We start from the raw sequence: 25,774 nt of genomic DNA on the forward strand, positions 1-25,774 counted from the left end.
TTATATGGATACACCTTATCTATGGATACACCCCATACACCGCACCATACCATCAATTTTTTTGTTCCAACAGTCTTGGAGGGATCTATCCAATGTGGGTTATGCTGGGTACACACGATGAGATTTCCCGTTCGATTTGCGGATCGATTCGATTAAATCAAACATGTTCGATTGGATTTCGATAGTTTTTTTCATGATAGGTATGCAAAATCGACGGAAAAAACTATCGAAATCCAATCGAACATGTTTGATTTAATCGAATCGATCCGCAAATCGAACGGGAAATCTCATTGTGTGTACCCAGCATTAGTGTCAGACCAATAAGGGTGGTTTTGTTTGTTAACTTCACCATTCACATAAAATGGTGTATCCATATAAATGGCCATATTAAGGATATCCATATAAATGGCCCACCCTGTAGATTGTTGTGGTAGCGGTGCAGCGCGCATGCGCAGAGTGCTGTGACGTACTTCCTGTTAGGCAGTATGTACGTCACTCAGTGGGGGTGGGGGGCGTGGTCATGCAGATTTCCTTGTCAACTCAGTTTGGCGTTGGGACCAATTTGCCTGCAGTGGTGCCCAGAGGCGTATCTGGGTAATATGGCTCCTATGGCAAACACTGAAAGTGCGCCCCCCCCCCCCCACACACACACACACACACACTCCTTGAAGGATGGCTAGGTTAGGGTGCAGGGTGGGTGGCTATATGAAGGGTGGCTGGGCCCGACTGAAGGGTGGGTGCAGGGTGGCTGGATCAGGGTGAGCCAGGGTGCATGGTGGCTGGGTCAGGGTGAGCCAGGGTGCAGGGTGGCTGGGTCAGGGTGAGCCAGGGTGCAGGGTGGCTGGGTCAGGGTGAGCCAGGGTGCAGGGTGGCTGGGTCAGAGTGAGCCAGGGTGCAGGGTGGCTGGGTCAGGGTGAGCCAGGGTGCAGGGTGGCTGGGTCAGGGTGAGCCAGGGTGCAGGGTGGCTGGGTCAGGGTGAGCCAGGGAGCAGGGTGGCTGGGTCAGGATGAGCCTGGGTGCAGGGTGGATGGGTCAGGGTGCAGGGTGGGTGGGTAGATAAAGGGTGGCTGGGGCAGTGTGGGTGGGTAGATGAAGGGTGGCTGGGGCAGGTTAAAGGGGGGCTGGGTTAGGGTGCAGGGTGGGTGGGTAGAAGAAGGGTGGCTGGGTTAGGGTGCAGGGTGGCAGGGTAGATGAAGAGTGGCTGGGGCAGGGCTAGGGGGCAGGGTGGCTGGGTAGATGAAGGGTGGCTGGGGCAGAGTTAGGGTGCAGGGTGGCTGGGGCAGGGTTCAGCGTGTGTGGGTAGATGAAGGGTGCCTGGGTCTAGGTGGCTGGAGTGCAGAGCAGGATGGCTGGACAGGGTGAATGGGGGCTGTGTGCTGTACCTGTATCCGTGCTGCTCCCCCACCGCTGCCATTGCTGCATCCCCGCCGGAGCCATGGTAACAGACCACCTAGTGAGATGAGATCAGTGCGACAGAGAGGAGGCACGCACTACTACACGCCGCCCGCTGTAATCTAAATGCAGAAAGTGACGTCACTTCCGCATTTGTCGGGCGGCGGGTAGCTTGATCTCCTCTCACTAGGTGGTCTGTTACCATGGCGCCGGCGGGGACGCCAGTGGAGACGCAGGGGGGAGGCCGATAATGTTGAGATTTTGAGCGGTGGCTGAGCTGCCGAGGGCAGCCAGCAACAGGTGATTTGGGGGGCGCAACCCAGCAGGGGACGGGAGGCATCAAAGTGGGGAGCAGCAGTGGCATGGGGGCAGGCATGGTGCCCATCGTGCAGTAGCGCCCATAGCACTAGCCATGCCTGCACCCCTCTAGATCCGCCACTGGTGGTGCCCTGTGGTAGGCTCTTTTGCCATGTGTGATCTGCACATGGCAGAAGAGCCTACCACAGGGCACCACTGCAGGCAAATTGGTCCCAACGCCAAACTGATCTGACAGGGATTTGCACCACACCACATGCTTGATTCACTAAACCGTGATAACTTAAATATCACACCTTATCAAAGATATCACGCCTTATCAGAGTAGCATAGCGAGCGCTACGAACCAACAAGGGCTCAGGGTAGGACGAGTGCCATTGCCAATTAGCAGGCATAAGTTCATAGCGCTCGCTATGCTACTCTGATAAGGCATGTTAACTTTGATAAGGTGTGATATCTTTGATAAGGCGTGATATTTGAGTTATCACAGTTTAGTGAGTCAAGCCCAATATGTGAAACTAGCCTTCATGTATTACACTGCAGCCAAAGCACAAAAAATACAATCTAAGTGCACTGCAATTTTCTTGCGATTTACCCCAATACTGCAAAAATGCTTTGGTAGTCATTCCAGTGATAATAATGAACCACAATCGCAAATACAAAAATACAAGACGCAGAAAATTTCAGAAAAAAAACCCTGCAGTGAATCACATGTTGAAAAATTGCAAAAATCGCAGCGAAATCGCACTGCGTCTGCAACTGTGTTTTGCAGTGTAACACAGCCCTCAAAGTTAACCTGAAGCGAGAAGTATATGATGGCTGCCATATTTATTTCCTTTTAACCTCTTGAGGACCATGGGCTTAAACTCCCCTAGTGACCAGGCTATTTTGTTAAAAATTGGTCGCTGCAGCTTTAAGGCCAAACTGCAGGGCCGCATAACACAGCACATAAGTGATTCCCCCCTCCTTCTGTCCCCACCAACAGAGCTCTCTATTGGTGGGGTTTGATCGCCCCTTCAGTGTTTGTTTGTTTTTATATAAATAGTTTTGTTATTTTTTTTTTATTAAATGTGTGAATTTTTTTTTTCCCTTCGTCCCTCTCACCCCCCAGGTAGCCAATAACGGCGATCGGCTGTCATAGGCTTCAGCCTATGAGAGCCGATCGCTCTCTTGTCCCCCAGGGGGACAGCCGTGTCACACGGCTGTCCCCAGTACAGCGCTGCTGCAGATCGCAGCGCTGTACAGTACAATTAAGCGGCGGTTTCGCCGTTACAGTCTCCCGAGCGGTGATCGCCGCTCGGAGGAGATGCGCGCGCAGCCTGTGCGCGATCTCCTGCAAATGTAAGCCCCAGGACTTTAGGCGTTAGGCGGTCCTGGGGCTGCCGTCACGGCCACGCCCATTGGCGTGATGCGGTCGGCAACTGGTTAAACAATACCAGTTGCCTGGCAGCCCTGCTGGTCTATTTGGCTGTAGTAGTGTCTGAATCACACCAGAAACAAGCATGCAAATAATCTTGTCAGTTTTGTGTCAGAACCATCTGCTCTGCAGGCTTGTTCAGGATCCATCCTGTCGGATCTTTATGGACCTCCGATGCCCGTGCTATTTTCACCCTCTGTCGGCCAACTAAAGCTGCTCCGTCACCCACCAATCGTCGTCACTCTGCCCCCCTCCGTAGCAACAGAACACAAAGTTAGCCTCAAGGCTAGGGTTGTGTCTCTACAGCATCGTTCCCAATTGTCGCTGAGGAATTGTTTCCCGATCCCGGATGGGCGACAATTCTCACATGTGTGTATTAGCAAGAATTAAAGGCAGAGGGTCAGCAAGGCAGCCAGGCAACCGGTATTGTTTAAAAGGAAATACATGTCAGTCTCCATATCCTTCTCACTACAGATTCCATTTAAAGGACATCCGAGGTGAAAATTATTTGATGAGATAAACAATTGTATCTATGATCCTCCTTCTCCTAAAAATTACTTTTTTTTTAGATATCCTGCAGTTTTATTTTATATTTGAATCTAGTTTTTACGCGTTAACCGTTTCATTGTCTCTTCTCAATGACACATGCATTGAAGTATGCCAGAGCTAAAATCTATGAACTATTGACACTTTTTATCTCTTTCCTGCTCTCAGAAGCCAATTACTGACAGGAAAGTGTTTTATGGCTGTAATTCCTTATCAGTGAGGGTTACACTATAGTCCGACCCTTTCCAGACCCAGACAGAAACTGTCACTTTCATACCTGATGTTTAACTCTTTCAGGCAAAGAAAGAAAAAAAAGGAACACAGCATAGACATTTATGTGCTTGGCACTGTACATACACGTGTCTATCTCATTATGTCATATGTCACCTCGGTTGTCCTTTAAAGGCGGGAGAAAAGTCAAGGGGAAGTGTTTTCCAAGGCACTGGCACAGCTGTGTGCTGGCATATGGGCAGAGTATGTGCAGCATGTCTGGGCATGTTCATGGTTCTATGCAGTAGTCTACACAACACATAAAAGATGCCATCTCAGCTTTCCGAGCTATATGGGTTTTTTCCCCCAGAATAGAAAGAATGCTGCAACTGAGCTCTATTCTGATGTATACAAAGCACTACGGTAAATGACACTCAGGGCTAAAAGGTGTATTGGACCAAGACTCAGTGTGCTTTTTACTGCTGACACTTGGTTCAGCATCTGTGTGTACTGACGCCAGTATCTGCGGATGCTGACATTGCAGGATCAGTTCTTTTCACTTTGACCCCCTAGGGGAGAGAGTGCTGACAGTGGGGAGAGATTCAAGCCTTATGTCTGAATGAACCAAACTGAACTCACACTCTGAATACCAGGCAGTTTCTCTAGATCAGGTACTCTACGGACTGTGGTCTGGGGAACAGCTGCTGGCTCATAGGTATGTGCCAGGTGGTCTCAGTCACAAGCTGTGACACGCACATCGGGCCAATTACATTTTTAATTTACTTTATAAATGAAAGTCACTTACTTATCGCACTCACGATTGAAAACACAAATTGGTAATATTCTTTTGTATTAAATGTTGTATTTTCCGTAAATATAATTCAACCTTGCATGACATGATGAGACGTGGGTATGTATAGTGCCTATCACACAAATAACTATGCTGCGTTCCTTTTTTTCTTTCTCTGCCTGAATTAGTTAAATATCAGGTATGTAAGAGGCTGACTCAGTCCTGACTCAGACAGGAAGTGACTACAGTGTGACCCTCACTGATAAGAAATTCCAACTGTAAAACACCTTCTTAGCAGAAAATGGCTTCTGAGAGCAAGAAAGAGGTAAAAAGAGGAATTTCTTATCAGTGAGGGTCACACTGTAGTCACTTCCTGTCTGAGTCAGGACTGAGTCAGCCACTTACATACCTGATATTTAACTCTTTCAGGCAGAGAAAGAAAAAAAAGGAACGCAGCATAGTTATTTGTGTGATAGGCACTATACATACCCACGTCTATCTCATCATGCCACGTCACTTCGGGTATCCTTTAAAGAGAACCTGAGATGAACCTCGGGTTCAGAAACATACTTACCTTAGGAGAGGGAAGCCTCTGGATCCTAATGATGCTTCCCACGCTGTCCTCCATTTCTTCGCCGATGCCTGGGACCCTCCTGCACATTGAGGGCCACGTTCCTCTTCTAGCATAAGTGCGGCCAGGCTGTAGGCACGCGGGCACAGCAGCACCTGTGCAGTAGCATGGAGCCGCTCGCTCACTGGCTTACTGCGCAGGCGCGGCCGTACTCACACAGGTGCAGTATGGCCGTGCTTGAAGCGAGCGTGGCCCGATGAGATTACTGACAATCCCTCATCAGTAACCTTTGGAGAGTTTGCAAGAGGCAACAGGGGCCCGGAGGACGCCATGGGTAGACTCATTAGGATTTAGAGGCTTCCTTCTTTTTAGGCAAGTATGTAATTTTGTACCTGAGTTTAGGTTCAGTTACACTTTTCAACTTTGAGAGGAATATGGAGGCTGACATACTTATTTAATTTTAAACAATGCACATTGCCTGGCTGTCCTGCTGATCCTCTGCCTCTAATACTTTTAGCCATTGACCCTGAACAAGCATATGCAGATCAGATGTTTCTGACAACAAATCTGACAAGATTAGCTGCATGCTTGTTTTATGTGTGTGATTCAGAAACTACTGATGCTAGAATGATCAGCAGGACTGCCAGGCAATTGGTATTGTTTAAAGAGAATTAAATATGGTAGCCTCCATATCCCTCATGCTTTAGGTTCCTTTTTCACTCGTGCACATAATGTACCGTATATTCTGGCGTATAAGACGAAACCCCAACTTTTCCAGTTAAAATATAGAGTTTGGGACACACTCGCTGTATAAGACTACCTCCTCCATTCATCTGGCCCTCCCCTGTATACACCCTCTGGTCCTCACATCAAAATGATAGTACTATAGGAGAACATAGGACTGGCATTACTGAGTGCCGCAGACATTCGGGGGAGGGAAAAGAGATCGGGGTGTGCTTTCCGTTTTCAAACTGGCAAAGTACAAATTTTTCAAACGAAACTTTCCCCCGATGGCTGTAGCACACGATACGTAATTTAAAGCTCTGCCTGGCACTGACACCCGGCATATATGACGACCCCCCACTTTTCAGAAGATTTCCTGGGGTTAAAAAGTCGTCTTATACGCCGGAATATACGGTATGCTGTTTTGTTTTCCCTTTAAACAAGACACAAGCCAGGGAAACTTTATATGTTGAAAAAGACGTAATTGAAATACCTTTTGGGCTCCTTGCACACTGCATGCAATTCCAATTTTTAATAGTTTTTTTTACATGCGATTCCGATTTTTAATCATTACTGCATGCTGCGATTTTTCTGCATTTTTCTGTTGATAGCATTCAGGGAAAATCAGAATTGCAAATCGGAATCGGAATAGACATAATTACATATTTTCAGTAACCTGTATCTCTGTAACCACTGACTGATTTGACATGCAGTTTTCACTTAAAGAGACTCTGAAGCAAGTGTAAATTTACTTTTTTAACATGCAGTCATGTTAGGCAGTATAACTCCTGCTAAAACACAGCTATCCCGCGGCAAATCCCCCCTGCAAAACCACGACTTTCTTGGCCGTGGATTTTGCTGCTCATGGAGGTAGAGCTTTCAGCTGCAGCTCTGCCTCCATACGCGTCAATCAAAGCACGGATCTCCGCCTCTCCCCCGCCCCTCTCTGTGAAGGCAGATTGAGAGGGGTGGGGAGAGGCGGCGATCAGCGGGGATTGACGCGCTGAGAGTCAGAGCTACAGCCATAAGCTCTGCCTCATCAGGAAGCGCTCCCCGGAGGTAGGAGAGGGGATTTGGGGGGTATAAACCCCTCATTTTGCCGCTGGATATCGGCGTTTTAGCAGGGGTTAGACTGCTTAACATGACTGCATGTTAAAAATGTAAATTTAGACTTGCTTCAGAGTCTCTTTAAAGGACTACTGTAGGGGGTAAAAGAGTTGAACTTACCTGGGGCTTCTAATGGTCCCCCGCAGACATCCTGTGCCCGCGCAGCCACTCACCGATGTTCCGGTCCCGCCTCCGGTTCACTTCTGGAATTTCCGACTTTACAGTCAGAAAACCACAGCGCCTGCGCGGCCGTGTCCTTGCTCCCGCTGACGTCACCTGGGCCTGCGCAATACACTTCTGGTGACGTCAGTGAGAGCAAGGGCGCAGGCGCAGTGGTTTTCCAGCCTTAAAGAGGCTCTGTAACATTAAAAAGATCCCCTGGGGGGTACTCACCTCGGGTGGGGGAAGCCTCCGGATCCTAATGAGGCTTCCCACGCCGTCCTCTGTCCCACCGCAGCCCTCCGAACAGCCGGCGACTGTGCCGACTGTCAGTTCAATATTTACCTTTGCTGGCTCCAGCGGGGGCGCTGTGGCGGCTTTCCGTTCCGAACTACACGGAAATACCCGATCTCATTCGGGTCCGCTCTACTGCGCAGGCGCAGGAAACTTGCGCCTGCGCAGTAGAGCAGACCCGACGGCGATCGGGTATTTCCGTGTAGTTCGGAGCCGACAGCCGTCAGAGCGCCTGCGCAGGAGCCAGGAAGGTAAATATTGACGTCACCACTGCCCGGACTCCACGGAGGGCTGCAGCGAGACCCCTGACGGATGGAGGACGGCGTGGGAAGCCTCATTAGGATCCGGAGGCTTCCCCCACCCGAGGTGAGTACCCCCCAGGGGATCTTTTCATGTTACAGTTCCTCTTTAAAGTCAGATATTCCAGAAGTGAACCGGAGGCGGGACCGGAGCATCGGTGAGTGGCTGCGTGTGCACAGGACGTCTGCGGGGGACCATTAGAAGCCCCAGGTAAGTTCAACTCTTTTTCCCCCTACAGTAGTCCTTTAAGTTATTTGTTCAATCAAATGTTCAGTTTTATTTTTTCAGGTCTGACAATCAACAACCAATAAGCATAGCTAACCCAACACCTTATGGGGATGTGGACAGAGCAAAGAAGAGAAAGAACTTCTGCTCTGCTCTTATTGCAGTGTTTTACTTTCTGTTGCTTATTGTTGAAGTCTTAAAGGGTAGGAAGTAAAACTTCAAAGAGAAAAAAAAAGTTTTGGGTTTACTCAGCTTTAAACTGAAATTTCATGAAAACATTGGAACGGATTTAAAGCGGACCTGAACTCAAAATTTCCTCTGCTCTAAAAGATCCACAACAGCATAATAACCCTTAAAGAAAAACATTTCTTTGTTACAGCTGATACAAGTCCTGCAATAAATCTGCAGTGTGTCTATTGCCTGGAAGCAGACATAGGGTTAACATCCTGTGTTTACAAATTAGCAGCTCTGCCCTGGCAGAGGAGGTGATACAGCTGAAGAGATCAAATTACACTTGTGATTAGACACAAATGAGGGGGAATCACAGACTAAACTGTCTAAATACATACAGAGTTCTGTTCTCTGTTTTCCTTCTGTCCTGTGCAAGAGTTCAGGTCCACTTTAAGTAGCTGCCATTCTATAATCCTGTCTCATACACTCCTGCTTCATTCACACGCTCAGAAGGGTGTCATACCGGCTCTTTGGGCGACTTGCGCGTTCTTTCAATGATGTACTGTTGCTGATCCTGTTAGGGATGAAAAGTTCTTTGTCTTAACATGAATAGGTACTCAGAATTTCAGAAACGTAAAGTTCATCTAAACACGGCTGCCCTCTAATTGTTATTCAAAAGACAGACTGAGAACAGGATCTGAAAATGTCAAAGCACTCCGGGTTTCATGGAAACCTGTACAGAAAAAATATCAACACTGTCATCGCTAACCACCTTTTGCAGTGAAGTGAGGAGAATATGGAAAATGTCATTTGTTACTCCCACTGAAATCTGCTACTTGTCTAGCTGGTGTGCTGGTCCTGTGTGTCTAAGGCCTCTTTCAGACAGATGGCTGAACTACAAGATACAGGAGCACTTCAGCGTCCGGTCTGCTGCCACGGGCACCATTTGGGTACAATTTTAATGCAGCCGAATGGAAGCAGCAGTTACACCACGCATGCCAGCACTTGAGACGTGGTGATGATACTCTGAGTATGGCCGCCCTCAGATGTGACTCTATGGGAGGGCGCTGTAATCCGCCAGTACCGAGCACTAAGAAGCGCCCAACATGAGACCAGCTGACAGGCAGTGAATTCTCCGCCTTCAGCTGCCTTTCTGAAAGAGGCTTAAGGGCCCTTTTACACTTAATCAGTTGCTCTCAGTTAAAACGGAAAGAAAACGGATTTTCAAAGTAAGTCCCATGTTTTCCTATGGCTCCATTCACACTTAATGCATTTTAACTGAAATCTTCCCAATGCACTGCTATGAAAAAAAAATGCGTACTAACGCATACCAACTGATTAAGTGTAAACGGGGCCTAACACTTTCTAAATCACTGACCCAGAATGAGCATGCAGATCAGTTCTTACTCAGTGCTGCTACCATGTTTGTGCCTCACTCACTCTCGGGCTGCCCATGAGGCGGGGTGAGGCAGGTTCCTCGGGAGGCGAAAGTGTGCGGGGGAGGGGCGTGCCCCCCTGGCCGTAGGTGGGGAGGGCCGCCAAGCTGTAGGGGGTAGCTGCCAGGATGGGCGAGCAGTGGGCACAGCGGTGGGGAGGGGGGGTCCGACTTCCATGCTCCCCCGTCCGTGCTTCCCCTTACGCAATTTGTGCAGCATTATTGTCTGTCAGCCAGGAACGGAGAAGCAATTACTCACCTTCGTCTGGTCCAAGCGTTGCGTTCCACGGTTCGCTTCTCTTCCTGCACTGCTGCCCACTGTACTTTAGTGGGATGCATCGCCAGAAGTGAAACGAAAGTTGGAACGCAGCCTGGACCAGAAGGAGGTGAGAAATTGCTTCCCTGCTCCTCGCTGACAATAAATGGCATCCTCACAAGTTTGTCTTAGGCGGCAAAAAGTCTCGAACCGGCCCTCACTCAGAGTCTTCTTGAGACAGATGTAATTAGAAGCCAAGAGGCCCTCATCCTTAAAGAGAATCTGTATTGTTAAAATCGCACAAAAGTAAACATACCAGTGCGTTAGGGGACATCTCCTATTACCCTCTGTCACAATTTTGCCGCTCCTCGACGCATTAAAAGTGGTTAAAAACAGTTTTAAAAAGTTTGTTTATAAACAAACAAAATGGCCACCAAAACAGGAAGTAGGTTGATGTACAGTATGTCCACACATAGAAAATACATCCATACACAAGCAGGCTGTATACACCCTTCCTTTTGAATCTCAAGAGATCATTTGTGTGTTTCTTTCCCCCTGCAGCTATCTTCCACTGAAGTGTCAGGCTGTTTCTTCCTGCAGAGTGCAGACAGCTCTGCCTGTATGTAATTCCTCAGTATGTGAAAGCCCAGCCAGCTCAGAGGATGATTTATCCAGCTTGTAAAAGATAAGAGAGAAGCTGCCCTAATCTAAATAATACACAGGCAGTGTGCAGAGAGGGGCCTGGAGGGGGGAGATGCATCACAGAACCACAACACTGAAGAACTTGGCAGCCTTCCAGACACAGGCTGACAAGTCTGACAAGAGAGAGATAAGTTGATTTATTACAGAGATGGTGATAGTAGAACATGCTGCAGTAAGCCAGAGGACATTAGAATAGCTTTTGGAACTTGTAGGATGATAAAAAACAGGATGCAATTTTTGTTACGGAGTCTCTTTAAGATGCCCATCAATGAAACAATCTTTATTGTATTATCTTACCAAATCTATGTAGTAGAAGGGTAAACCAAGTGAATATACTTTTAGGCCTAATTCACACATAAATCAGCACATTTCCGGGCCAGTACAGTCCTGTCATTTTTGCATCTGTTTTCTATCAGTTTTATCTGACTGGACCGGAAATGTACACCTTTTATCTGTGTACATAGCCATAGAAATACATGCAAAACTGATGTCAACTGTCAAAAACTGAAGACAGAACACCTTTATATGTGTGAACCAACCCTAAATGGATACTTTAAATAGCTCCACATGTTACATAGAAGTGGTCAATTTGTACAAGATTATATCATTAAAGGAGTTATCAGGCAAAGTTATGACAATGTTAATGGCCTACCTGCCGCTGTTCACAAGCCTAATGTAAGCAGGATCGCATCCTTTTTTTTCCCCCACAAGGCTTCACCGGCTCCGCAATTCGGGCCGTTTGTATTTCTTGCCCCGGAAGTACTACTATCGCTACAATAGCAAGACTTCCCTGTTCCTTTACTTGGAACGCAGGGGGAAGGTTCTGCACTGCGTGCTTCCGTACATTGAGGTACGGCTGGGCACGTGTAGTAGAGCACCGGAGGAGGGTTTGAGCTAGCCTTCGTGACTCGCAAGCTCAAACCCTCCTCCAACGGCTCAGTACGCATGCCCAGCCGTACGTGAACGTACGGATGGACGCATTGGGAGCTGACTGCACTGGCGTCCCGCAGATAGGAATAGAGAACTGCGCCTGCGTTGCCAAAGGAGTTCCGGGTCGCTGGGGAGCCCGACCTCGAGGTCGGGTCCCCGACCGGAGCTTATTACACAAGATTGCTACATCTGAAACGAGAGCGGAGGGCGCGATCCAGCTAAAAAAAAAAAAGGATAGTTACATGCAGGCATGCATGTTTTACATTAGTTACTTGCCTGATGACTCCTTTAATGCGCACCTTTAGGCACAAATTAATAAGTAATGATGACTAAAAAGTCACAGCCCCTGATGAGTCATAATTGACGAAACCAGTTGGGCGGAGCATAGCAGGACGGGAGACACTGGCCACACGTGGATTTTATGATATGCGCATTGCTTTACGGAGCTTGTGAGTGCACTACTTTTTTATTTTGATAAAATAAAACAGTATTACACTATGTGAGCGTTCTTGTGAGTTTGAAGGTGGAATCACATGCTGGAAAAGATTTGGAAGAAACACAAAGGAATAAGCATTGTTGCTGGTCTGTGCTGGGTCAGCCAGACAATCTGGTGGGCGGCCTATGTTTCTCTAATGGTGGTGGCAATATACACAGTGTGAGGAGCATGTTTCTGTCTGATGGGGACTCGGAGTATCTGAAGATTGATCAGGAAGTAAGGGAGAAGGCTTGTTACTGGCTGGGCCGAATGCGAATTCCGCTAATCTCTAGTCAGTACAAATCTGGTGAACGCAATCTGATTATATGTTCCTTTGGATCGTTGACTTACTGGACTTTGTGATATTTGCATTGCTGGAGGAGAAGTGATTAAAGACTGTGTTGAGCGCTATGCCTGTATACTAATAAAAGTAATGATGACTGCCCCTCCCCTCATCTCTCCTCATGTACACAGCATACTCAGAGATGTGCAGGGTAGCCACATTGGCAGTGTGTAAACTTTGTGCACTGATGGAAGAACGTGTACCTTGCTGCGCAGCCCTGTAATCAGTGACATCACTTCCTGCATGGGAGGTATGGGGACTACTTCCTATTTAGTCACTAAATTCAGGACCCACAATCACAGCTTCAAAGGAGAACTGTAGTGAGAGGTATATGGAGGCTGCCATATTTATTTCCTTTTAAAGGGATACTGTAGTGGGGTCGGGGGAAAATGAGTTGAAGTTACCCGGGGCTTCTAATGGCCCCCCACAGACATCCTGTGCCCGCGCAGCCACTCACCGATGCTCCGGCCCCGCCTCCAGTTCACTTCTGGAGTTTCAGACTTTAAAGTCAGAAAACCACTGCGCCTGCATTGCTGTGTCCTCGCTCCCGCTGATGGCACCAGGAGCATACTGCGCAGACCAAAGACCATACTGGGCTTGTGCAATACTCTCCTCGTGACATCAGCGGGAGCGAGGATGCAGCTGCGCAGGCGCAGTGGTTTTCAGACTTTAAAGTCTGAAATTCCAGAAGTGAACCGGAGGCGGGGCCGGAGCATCGGTGAGTGGCTCTGTGGGTACAGGATGTCTGCGGGGGGCCATTAGAAGCCCTGGGTAAATTCAACTCATTTTCCCCCGACCCCCCTACAGTATCCCTTTAAGCAATACCAGTTGCCTGGCTGCCCTGCTAACATTATTGTCAGATCCGACAAGATTCGCTGCATGCTTGTTTCCGGTGTTATTCACACTACTGCAGCCAAATAGCTCAGCAGGGCTGCCAGGCAACTGGTATTGCTTAAAAGGAAATCAATATGGCAGCCTCCGTATACCTCTCACTACAGTTGTCCTTTCAAAAACTAAAAAAATAAAAATATGAATGAATGGTGTGGCTATATTGCAGGCACTAGCACTGGTAAAATATAACCACACTAAGGACTAAAAGAGAACCAACCAGTATATGCTGCTGGTTATTACCGTAATTGGAAATGCTAATAGGTACTACCAACAGTCAAAAATATACATTGATAAATATCACTGCAATTAAGAGCATCCAAACTCATCTACAGATATATGATCAGATTGGTTGATAGATAAATCAGTTTATATCATATGGCGTGATATTTATGACATGATTTGATGACTTTATGATATAAATACATTCGCAGTTAGAGCAGCATATACTGGTTAGTTCTCTTTTTTTCCTTAGTGTCACAATCACAGCTTCCCTGTTAGCTCTGCATCTGTTATTTCCCCTTCACCACTCTCCACACACTCCCCTGGCCTTACACTAAACATGTTAAGTACCGTACAAGTGTCTTGCAGCTAGAGCAGAGCTGGTCAAACTACGGCCCGCAGGCCATATTCGGCCTGTTAGTGTTTTGAATCCGACCCACAGATAGAGGACCGGTTTCCTCTCCTCCCTCCCTGCAGAACTGTTTGCGATGAATACTGATAGGTTTAACATCATGTGACCCGCTGTCAGTACGTGCCAGCGTCACATGACACTGCGGTGGCCATGGAGAGCAACGCTGGAAGGTGCAATTGGGTGAGTTAAAGTGGATTTGAAATAAACAAAAAAAATATAAGTTTCACTTACCTATGGCTTCTGCCAGCCCCCTGCAGCCGACCTATGCCGGCGCAGCCACTCACCGACGCGCTCACTTTTACTTCGCGCAGTTCCAGCGCACGGGGCCTTGTTCACGCAGTAGAGATTTTCTTGTACTGCGTCTGCGCAGGACGCTCCTGGCTACAGGAATGCGTACTAGGATACGCGTGCCAGGGCGCAGTGGAGGTCGACTTATAAGTCGGATTCCACTGCGTGACGACTGCGAGTGACAGACTCAAGCTCCAGAGAGTAATCAATACTGCAGAGAGAATCATTGGGTCATCCCTTCCACCTCTGGACCTCCTACACACCTCTAGGCTGTGGTCGAGAGCAAATAAAATACGGAACGACCCCTCCCACCCCGGCAGTCACTACTTTGACCGCCTGCCTTTGGGTCGCCGCTACAGATCCATCCCCACCAAGACCACCAGACATTTAAATACTTTCTTTCCCCAAGCCGTCCGCCTGCTGAACTCGAGCTACCACCCTCGCGAAACACGATAGTCTCGCACTGCGGCCAAAATCAGGTTGCACCCTCTATCTAGTTATACCTGTTATGTAATCTCGCTGTTGCTTAAACAATATAGATGTCATTATTATTATTATCTTGCATTCTCTGTCTGTCTATTGTCTAAACTTTTCCATGCCGTGTGTACCACAAAAAATTCCGGGTGCGATACCTGTCGTACTTGGCGAATAAACTGATTCTGATTCTGAAAAGGGAGCTGTGGCGGGTGAACGGGGGATCGGTCCAGGACATCCAGGGCACAGGTCGGCTGAAGGGGGCTGTATATAAGACCTAAACCTAGCATTACTCTGCAGGCAGGGAGGGAGGCGAGGAAAGGTATGCGGCCCACAAGGAAAAAAAGTTTGCCCACCCCTGGGCTAGAGTGGTGAAGACACAAAAAATGACAGGACATAGGAAAGTGATCTGGGGTTGAATAATATGGGCCTTTCCTGTCTCTTGGCCCGACAGCAGCTACTATAGCTACAGCTATATCCCATCTGTAAATAACAGATCAACATAACAACCAGACAACTGGCAGGTGTTTTAAAAATATATACATGGCAGCCCCCATATTCCTTTCAGTTTAAAGAGAATCTGTACTGTTAAAATCTTACATAAACGTACCAGCCTGTTAGTTGTCTTCTCCTAGCCCCCTCTGTGACATTTTCGCCGCACCCTGCTGCTTTCTTGGTGATAAAATCACTGTTTTATGCATTGTTTTTGTAAATAACGAAGATGACCGCCAAACAGAAAATACATCATCAGAGCAGGTGCCTGTTTGCGATTGGCTCCTCTCAAGAGTGACTTGACTGCTGGAATGTTACTGCCACTTGTTGCTTTATCTGCTTGTCTGGGCTCTGCACTGATCACTCACAGTTGTTCACAAAGTCACAGCTCCTGAGCCTGCAGACAAGCTGGCTGTGAGCAGAGACACCTTGCATGTGACTCATACACACAGCACACAGGAGAGCCGGCAGGGGGTGTGGAGGGGGCATGCATAACTTCTCCCTATCACAGCAGAGGCAGCACATTCCTCCCTCGGTCGACAAAGCTTGACAAAAAAAGATTAGATATATTACAGAGACAGTGCAACTAGAAAAGGCTGCAGTAATCCAGACCACATTAGAACAGGTATAGGAACTTATAGGATAGAAGAAATAAGGCTGACATTTTTGTTACAGAGTCTCTTTAAAGCGGACCCAAACCAAACATTTTTTTTTTTAATTAAAAATATTTAGTTGCACCACTCTGACACATACAAAGATAAATAAACACTCCTTCAAGCATATGAACATTTCAGTGCATGCTTTTCACCCTCCTCTTTTCATTACTAGGGTTATACTGGCGGCAGCCATTAGCAATAACTCCATTGCCGGACACCACCTACTCCACCAGTTTGCCGGATTTTGTCCCGGCAATTTGAAAGGAAGGGAGGGGTTCCTCCAATAAATGTAAAATATTTTATATTTGTCATTAGAGATGTCGCGAACCCCCGATTTTTGGTTCGCGAACCGGGTTCGCGAACTTCCGCAGAAGGTTCGGTTCGCGGAAAAGTTCGCGAACCGCAATAGACTTCAATGGGGAGGCGAACTTTGAAAAATAGAAAAAATTATGCTGGCCACAAAAGTGATGGAAAAGATGTTTCAAGGGGTCTAACACCTGGAGGGGGGCATGGCGGAGTGGGATACATGCCAAAGTCCCGGGGAAAAATCTGGATGTGACGCAAAGCAGCGTTTTAAGGGCAGAAATCACATAGAATGCTAAATTGCAGGCCTAACGTGCTTTCAAACATCTTGCATGTGTATACATCAATCAGGGAGTGTAATTAGAGTACTGCTTCACACTGACACACCAAACTCACTGTGTAACGCACCGCAAACAGCTGTTTGTGTAGTGACGGCCATGCTGGACTACTGCGCAACATGGCGAGATTGCTCCTCCTCACTCAGTGATGTCAGGTAATGTGTGACTTCCTTCTCAACTTTCCATGGCATTGTTAAAAAGCTTACGTTTTGTTTTTAAATTACATTTTCTACTTGCTGTGTACTTGTTCAGTACCGAGAATCCTGTGGAGGCGGGCAAGTCTGCCATTGTGACCCCGGCTAATGGCCGGGGAATGAGGGGTTTGAATCCGGTGTGGAGCTTGAGCAACGGCTACCACTACACATCCAAGGAGGGCAGCGGGCAGGCATGCACGCCCGCCCGCCCGCCCCGAGGTAGTGACCAAAAATAACAATACAGGAGGAGGACTTTCGAGGCCCTGCTGTGTATTTGAAATGAATGTACTTTAAATCCTTTAACGAGAACCAGTTATGGCGGGCAAAGATGACACCACATTCCTTTCACGAGAATCATATGGAGGCGGGCAAGTCTGCCATTTGTGACCCCGGGTAATGGCCGGGGAATAAGGGATGGAATCCGGTGTGGAGCCTGAGAAACGGCTACCACTACACATCCAAGGAGGGCAGCAGGCAGGCATGCACGCCCGCCCCGAGGTAGTGACCAAAAATAACAATACAGGAGGCGGACTTTCGAGGCCCTGCTGTGTATTTGAAATGAATTAACTTTAAATCCTTTAACGGGAATCCGTTATGGAGGGCAAGTCTGCCATTGTCACCGCGGGGAATGAAGGTTGGATTCCGGCCCGAAGTGGGAGCCTGCTGAGACCCATGCTGTAGCTGCCCTGACCGTGCTTTGCAGACCAGGCATCTGTGGTCAGATGGACCCTTGAGCCAGCGGAAGACAAACCAAGTCGAAAGCATTTGCCAAGAATGTTTTACGGAGGGCAAGTTTTTTTGCCATTTTTTTTTTAATTTTTTGAAAATGATAGATGGTTGTATTTTTAAATTGTTTGAAAGTTTAGATGGTTGTATTTTTAAATTGTTTGAAAGTTTAGATGGTTGTATTTTTAAATTGTTTGAAAGTTTAGATGGTTGTATTTTTAAATTGTTTAAAAGTGTATCCATTCTTCCTCCCCCCAGCCATGAACAATACCATGGGAACGTGGAGCAGCAGAAGCCCCCTGTGACGGCTGCCGCGGTTGTTCTCCGCGGCTTGTCTTTTGAGGGGTGCTGCTTTTCCTCAGGTGTTCTTGCCATAGCTGTTTGTGCCTTCTCTCCAGGTGCCTTCGTAAAGCACTTGTCCCTACGTGACAGTTGGCCTTTCCACGGCTCAATTTTTGCTGGCAGAGACAGCAGACGGCTTTGCTCCGATCTGAGACACACACGTTAAAACATTTCCAAACCGCTGAGCCCCCCTGGGCTGATGGCGCTACGGTGGCATCAGCAGCTGAGGTTGAAGGGCATGTTGGCTGTCTGGCCATAGCGGGCGATACATGACGCCGGACACTGCCCCCCAGCTGTTTCTGAGGACGAGCTCCCTCTTGTATTGCGTTCCGGAGTTGGAGCCTGATCAACGTCTACCACCACACATCCAGGCAAGGAGGGAAGCAGGCAGGCATGCACGCCCGCCCCGAGGTAGTGACCAAAAATAACAATACAGGATTCAGGAGGACCTTTTGCGGCCCTAATTGAAATGAATTAACTTTAAATCCTTTAACGGGAATCCGTTATGGAGGGCAAGTCTGCCATTGTCACCGCAGGGAATGAAGGTTGGATTCCGGCCCGAAGTGGGAGCCTGCTGAGACCCATGCTGTAGCTGCCCTGACCGTGCTTTGCAGACCAGGCATCTGTGGTCAGATGGACCCTTGAGCCAGCGGAAGACAAACCAAGTCGAAAGCATTTGCCAAGAATGTTTTACGGAGGGCAAGTTTTTTTGCCCTTTTTTAAATTTTTTGAAAATGATAGATGGTTGTATTTTTAAATTGTTTGAAAGTTTAGATGGTTGTATTTTTAAATTGTTTAAAAGTGTATCCATTCAAGTGCAAGTTATGCACCGACTGCCAGATATAATGTGCAGTCACAGATGCAGTGAAAGGTATGCAGTGACTGCAAACAGCCGTTTGTGTAGTGACGGCCGTGCTGGACTGGTGCGCACCATGACGAGAGTGCAGGTGATGGTGGCTTTTCAGCCCATATGCTCGCCCGGCTGATGTAGCTGAATGACAGAACAGTGACTGTCCAGTTGATCAAATTTGGTCTGACCACAATGAAGCAACGACCTTATTATCTTTTGTGTGCCACCCCCACCCGAGACACTCAAATAGCCGGTGGTCATTGCTTCATTGTGATGCGCAAGCCCCTTCACCGCGGCAAGGTAATGATCATGAAAGGGGATGGGCACATGTACACGCACCAGAAAAATTAGTGTAGCGGCTGCTGCTAGCAGCGGCCTTAAAAATTCAGGAATCCGCCTAGAGTCCTGGACCCTGTTGGTAGTGGCGGAGAAGGCAGTCAAGCGGCCTGCAGGCAGAGATGCTGTGTGTGGGGACTGACTTAGTCTTCGGTCGTGCAGTAGCCCTCCGTGATCCATTCCTCATTCATTTTGATAAAGGTCAGGTACTGAACACTGTCGTGACTTAGGCGACTTCTCTTCTCAGTAACTATGCCTCCAGCTGCACTGAAGGCCCTTTCTGACAGGACGCTTGCGGCAGGGCAAGAGAGAAGTTGTATGGCAAATTGGGACAGCTCTGGCCACAGGTCAAGCCTGCGCAACCAGTAGTCCAAGGGTTCATCGTCGCTTTTCGCAGAGTCTACATCCACACTCAAGGCCAGGTAGTCGGCTACCTGCCGCTCCAGGCGTTGTTGGAGGGTGGATCCGGAAGGATTATGGCGAGGAGTTGGACTAAAGAACGTCCGCATGTCCGACATCACCCTGAGATCGCTGGAGCGTCCTGTCCTTGCCTGCGTGGACTTGGGAGGAGGGTTACTGCCAGTGGTACCTTGATTGCGTTTTGCAGCCACATCACCCTTAAATGCATTGTAAAGCATCATCGACAGCTTGTTCTGCAAGTGCTGCATCCTTTCCGCCTTATGTTGAGTTGCTAACAGGTCCGCCACTTTGTGCCTGTACCAAGGGTCTAGTAGCGTGGCCACCCAGTACAGGTCATACGTCTTGAGTTTTTTGATACGGGGGTCCCTCAACAGGCTGGACAACATGAAAGAGGACATCTGCACAAAGCTGGATGCAGACGTACTCTCCATCTCCTCTTGCTCTTCCTCAGTGATGGGATGCAACTCCTCTTCCTCCCCCCCCAGCCACGAACAATACCACGGGAACGTGGAGCAGCAGAAGCCCCCTGTGATGGCTGCCGCGGTTGTTCTCCTTCCGCCGCCTCTTCCTCCTCCACAGAAACACCTTCCTCATCATCACCATCATCAGAGTCTGACTCCTCTCCTTCCCCTCACGACTCCTCTTCTTCCTCCTCCGTCCCCCTCTGTGCTGCCGCCGGTGTTGTGGAAACATCGGGTTCGTGTGTAAATGGCTCCCACGACTCCTGCTGCCCTAACTCTTCTTGTTCACGCTCCTCCACAGCTGTATCCACCACTCTACGCACGGCACGCTCCAGGAAGTAGGCGTAGGGGATCAAGTCGCTGATGGTGCCCTCATTGCGACTCACCAGTTTGGTCACCTCCTCAAAGGGCTCCATGACCCTGCATGCATTTCGCATCAGTGTCCAGTTGTTGGGCCACAACATCCCCATCCTCCCAGATTGTGTCCTTGTACTGTAATGATACAGGTACTGGGTGACGGCTTTCTCCTGGTCTAGCAGGCGAGAGAACATCAGCAGGGTGGAATTCCAGCGAGTCGGGCTATCGCAAATCAGGCGTCTCACCGGCAAGTTGATTCTACGCTGAATCTCCGCAAAGCGTGCCATGGCCTTGCAAGAGCGCCTGAAATGCCCACACAACTTCCTGGCCTGCTTCAGGACGTCTAAGCCTGGGTACTTGGACACAAATCTTTGCACGACCAGAGTAAGCACATGTGCCATGCAGGGTATGTGTGTCAGCTTTCCCAAATTCAACACAGCAATGAGATTGCTGCCGTTGTCACACACCACGTTGCCGATCTCAAGCTTGTGCGGGGTCAGCCATTGCTCCACCTGTTTGTTAAGAGCAGCCAGGAGAGCTGCTCCAGTGTGACTCTCCACTTTCAGGCAAGACCTGTCTAACACTGCATGACACCGTCGCACCTGGCATGCAGCATAGGCCCTGGGGTGCTGGGGCTGTGTAGCTGGAGAGGAGATGGCGGCACCAGCCAAGGAGGAGGAGGAGGAGGATGACGACAGCGAAGCGGTGATAGCAGGTGGAGAGGAGGTGGCTGGAGGCCTGCCTGCAAGCCGTGGAGGTGTGACAAGTCGGTCCTCTGCGCATCCACGTACTCCCTGCTTGCTGCCATCGGTCACCAGGTTGACCCAATGGGCTGTGTATGTAATGTAGTGGCCCTGCCCGTGCTTGGCAGACCAGGCATCCGTGGTCAGGTGGACCCTTGACCCAATGCTGTGTGCCAGAGATGACACCACTTGCCTCTCAACTGCACGGTACAGTTTGGGTATGGCCTCTTGTGAAAAATAATTGCGGCCTGGTATCTTCCACTGCGGTGTACCAATAGCCACAAACTTACGGAAAGCCTCCGACTCCACCAGCTTATATGGTAATAGCTGGCGAGCTAATAGTTCCGCCACGCCAGCTGTCAGACGCCGGGCAAGAGGGTGACTGGCAGACATTTGCTTCTTCCGCTCAAATACTTCCTTCACGGACAGCTGGGTACTGCTGTGGGCAGAGGAGAAGGAACCGCTGAAGGGAAGAGGCGGTGTGGAGGAGGGTGGCTGTGAAGGTGCAAGTGAGAAAGTGGATGAAGACGATGCACCTGAAGGAGGAAGAGGAGAAGGAGGGTGGCTTGTCTTTTGAGGGGTGCTGCTTTTCCTCCGGTGTTCTTGCCATAGCTGTTTGTGCCTTCTCTCCAGGTGCCTTCGTAAGGCACTTGTCCCTACGTGAGAGTTGGCCTTTCCACGGCTCAATTTTTGCTGGCAGAGACAACAGATGGCTTTGCTCCGATCTGAGACACACAGGTTACAAATTTCCAAACCGCTGAGCCCCCCTGGGCTGATGGCGCTACGGTGGCATCAGCAGCTGACGTTGAAGGGCATGTTGGCTGTCTGGCCATAGCTGGCGATACATGGCGCCGGACACTGCCCCCAGCTGTTTCTGAGGACGAGCTCCCTCTGCTTCTATCATGGAGTCGTCTCCTCCTAGTCCTCTCTGAATCCTCCTCTGAACTGTCCCCCTGGTCATCTCCTCTACTGGGAACATATGTGGTATCCGTATAATCGTCATCATAATCCTCCTGGCCAGCTGCGCTTTCCTCAGAAACCTCCTCAACTGCACCAACTTCAGGTGGTCCATCATCCACATCCACACACGTTACGTCCATACTATCGCCACCTAACTCAGATGTAGGAAGTGGTGTACCTGCGCCTTCTTCTTGTTGTTGCAGTAGTGGCTGTGAATCGGTGATTTCACCACCACCACCACCAAATAACTCCTGCGAAGTGTCAAATGCAGTGGATGTGGTGCTTGTTGTAGCGCTGGTGGCTGCGGGAGATGAGGTGTTCTGTGTTAAATACTCAATCACCTCCTCACGATTTTGGGAAGTGATGGCACGTGCCTTCTTCTGAGCACTGTATTTTGGGGCAGGTCCGCACGAAATCACAGCAACACCACCTCGTACAGACCTGCCGGTGCCTGGTGGCCTTCCTCTGGGTCTGCCTCTACCTCTTCCTCTACCTGGTTTGTCCATTTTGTCCATCTCGGGGGGATGCTAGGTATATGCAGTGAGCTGGGTTTACTCAACACAACAGGTAGTTATGTGCACTGATGAGGTGGGTTAAGTAAACGCAACAGGTAGTAGGTATATGCAGTGAGCTGGGTTCACTTAACACAACAGGTAATAGGTATATGCAGTGAGCTGGGTTCACTCAACACAACAGGTAGTAGGTATATGCAGTGAGCTGGGTTCACTCAACACAACAGGTAGTAGGTATATGCAGTGAGCTGGGTTCACTCAACACAACAAGTAGTTATGTGCAGTGATGAGGTGGGTTAAGTAAACACAACAGGTAGTAGTAGGATGCAGTGAGCTGGGTTCACTCAACACAAAGCTAGGTATATGCAGTGATGAGGTGGGTTAAGTAAACACAACAGGTAGTAGGTATATGCAGTGAGCTGGGTTCACTCAACACAACAGGTAGTAGGTATATGCAGTGAGCTGGGTTCACTCAACACAACAGGTAGTAGGTATATGCAGTGAGCTGGGTTCACTCAACACAACAGGTAGTTATGTGCAGTGATGAGGTGGGTTAAGTAAACACAACAGGTAGTAGGTGTATGCAGTGAGCTGGGTTTACTCAACACAACAGGTAGTTATGTGCAGTGATGAGGTGGGTTCACTCAACACAACAGGTAGTAGGTGTATGCAGTGAGCTGGGTTCACTCAACACAACAGGTAGTTATGTGCAGTGATGAGGTGGGTTAAGTAAACACAACAGGTAGTAGGTATATGCAGTGAGCTGGGTTCACTCAACACAACAGGTAGTAGGTATATGCAGTGAGCTGGGTTCACTCAACACAACAGGTAGTTATGTGCAGTGATGAGGTGGGTTAAGTAAACACAACAGGTAGTAGGTATATGCAGTGAGCTGGGTTCACTCAACACAACAGGTAGTAGGTATATGCAGTGAGCTGGGTCCACTCAACACAACAGGTAGTTATGTGCAGTGATGAGGTGGGTTAAGTAAACACAACAGGTAGTAGGTATATGCAGTGAGCTGGGTTCACTCAACACAACAGGTAGTAGGTATATGCAGTGAGCTAGGTTCACTCAACACTACAGGTAGTTATGTGCAGTGATGAGGTGGGTTAAGTAAACACAACAGGTAGTAGTAGGATGCAGTGAGCTTGGTTCACTGAACACAAAGCTAGGTATAGGCAGTGATGAGGTGGGTTAAGTAAACACAACAGGTAGTAGGTATATGCAGTGAGCTGGGTTCACTCAACACAACAGGTAGTAGGTATATGCAGTGAGCTGGGTTCACTCAACACTACAGGTAGTTATGTGCAGTGATGAGGTGGGTTAAGTAAACACAACAGGTACTGGGTATATGCAGTACTGGGTAGTACAATGTGCAGCTCCCTGTCACACACACAGGCAGTCAGTCACTGAATGTGCTGGGCTGCTGGCAGTGGCACACACACACTATCAATTAGCAAGGCTGTGCATGCAACAAAAGTGTCAGTTTGACACACAGTAAAAAAAAAAAAAGTACAGGATGAGCTCTGACAAGAGCTAGGGTGCTATAAAAGCAATAACAATCAGCCAGGAGCAAACTAAGCAGCCAAGAACTTAACTAATCTGTCCCTAGAAGAACAAGTCTGCAGCAGCTGTCCCTTTCCTCTCACTAGCAGGCACACGAGTGAGTGTAATGGCCGCCGGACCCTGCCTTATATAAGGGGGAGGGGGGGGGGGGGCTCCAGGGCTTACTGTAGCCTGAATGGCTACAATGTGCCTGCTGACTGTGATGCAGAGGCTCAAAGTTGACCCTCATAGTGCATTATGGGGCGAATCGAACTTCCGGAAAAGTTCGCCTGGCGCAGGCGAACGCGAACCCCCAATGTTCGCCTGGAGCCGTTCGCCGGCGAACCGTTCGCTACATCTCTATTTGTCATCATGCAGCTGAAAAAAGGCTGCTATTTATTATTATAATTTAGAAAATAGATTTTATTTCTGAAATCTTGTATTTTTAATTTGGGTCCACTTTAAGTTTACAATAACATTTGATTTGCTTGCTATGATGATGATCTTTTGGCTTTCTAGAACAAATATACAGCCAGTAATTCAGAACAACAAGATCGGTATACTTTGGGTCAGCAATTCAGAGAGCACTAAACTATCAGCATGACTGCTTGGACCCCACCATTCATAGATGGGAGTCAGTGCACAGAACAGAAACAGCTTAGCTGTGCATGCCAACCAATCATCTTCCACCTTTCATAGAGCCGGCTGAGGTTAGAAGAAATGACCTCAATGGCTGCAGAAAGCAACACATCTCATTGTCCCTAAATAATTAAAGGCCACCTCTAATTACAGTTCTAAATAGACCATCTGATAGCCTCATAGATAGTAAGCAGAGTACCCTTAAAGGACACCCGAAGCGAAAATAAACGATTGAAATAAATGATTGTATCTATCTTCCTTCTCCTAAAAATGACTTTTTAATATATTCCACAGTTTTATTTTATGGTTAAATCTACTTTTTACGGTTTATAACTGTTTTATTGTTTTTGCTCAATGGCACATTATTGAAGTATGCCAGAGCTAAAATCTATGAACTATTGACCCTTTTTATCTCTTTCCTGCCCTCAGAAGCCATTTTCTGCTAGGAAAGTGTTTTATAGTTGGAATTTCTTATCAGTGAGGGTCACACTGTAGTCACTTCCTGTCTGAGTCAGGACTGAGTTAGCCACTTACATACATGATATTTAACTCTTCCAGGCAGAGAAAGAAAAAAAGGAACACAGCATAGTTATTGTGTGCTAGGCAATATGCATGCACATGTCTATTTCATCATGTCACATGCCACTTAGGGTATCCTTTAAGTTGTGGTTTTTTTTTGTGTCAAATGAGTATCCAATTGGCCTGATTTATAAAAACAGGTGCAGAGAAAATTGCAGAAAAAAATGGTGCAGCTGTGCTGAGCAGACAATGAGAAACCATCAAACGGAAACCCGAGGCTGTGTTCCCGCTTGTTACTGGACCACGAGCAGCCAGTGGGAGCGGACAGTGTGGCGTCTGCTCCGATGGTCTGGCTGGAGCCCCTTACAGGCCATAAGGGGGAACACATCCGCTTGCCTGGGATTATCGCATACCTGGAGATGGCCTTTGGCATAGGCAAATGCAGGGGGGTATTACAGCTGCCCAGAATCCCCTTCAGACCAGTGTCTGGGGACAGGCACAAGTTAGACACCAGAATATCTGCAGGCATCCTGAAGCTCACAGCACTGCCCCCTTTCTTTCCCTGCTACAGTTGAATTTGGATGGAGCAGCAGTGGGTGTACAGAGCATGGAGCAGCAGCGTGTGTACAGAGCATGGAGCAGCAGCATGTATACAGAGCATGGAGCAGCAGTGTGTGTACAGAGCATGGAGCAGCAGCATGTATACAGAGCATGGAGCAGCAGTGTGTGTACA

General features: G+C 48.4%; 1 protein-coding gene across 3 annotated transcripts in view; it reads right to left on the bottom strand.

The window, feature by feature from the left end:
* Positions 1–25,774, bottom strand: part of ACBD4 (acyl-CoA binding domain containing 4) — an 84,469-nt gene that overhangs the window by 1,067 nt on the left and 57,628 nt on the right. For all 3 annotated transcript variants that reach the window (XM_068262484.1, XM_068262483.1, XM_068262482.1), the window contains exon 10: positions 8,744–8,794. In XM_068262484.1, the coding sequence (XP_068118585.1) occupies positions 8,744–8,794 (51 nt within the window). The remainder of the gene's footprint in view (positions 1–8,743; positions 8,795–25,774) is intronic.

This window comes from Hyperolius riggenbachi, chromosome 12 (genome assembly GCF_040937935.1).
Source record: "Hyperolius riggenbachi isolate aHypRig1 chromosome 12, aHypRig1.pri, whole genome shotgun sequence".
Classification (NCBI taxonomy): domain Eukaryota; kingdom Metazoa; phylum Chordata; class Amphibia; order Anura; family Hyperoliidae; genus Hyperolius; species Hyperolius riggenbachi.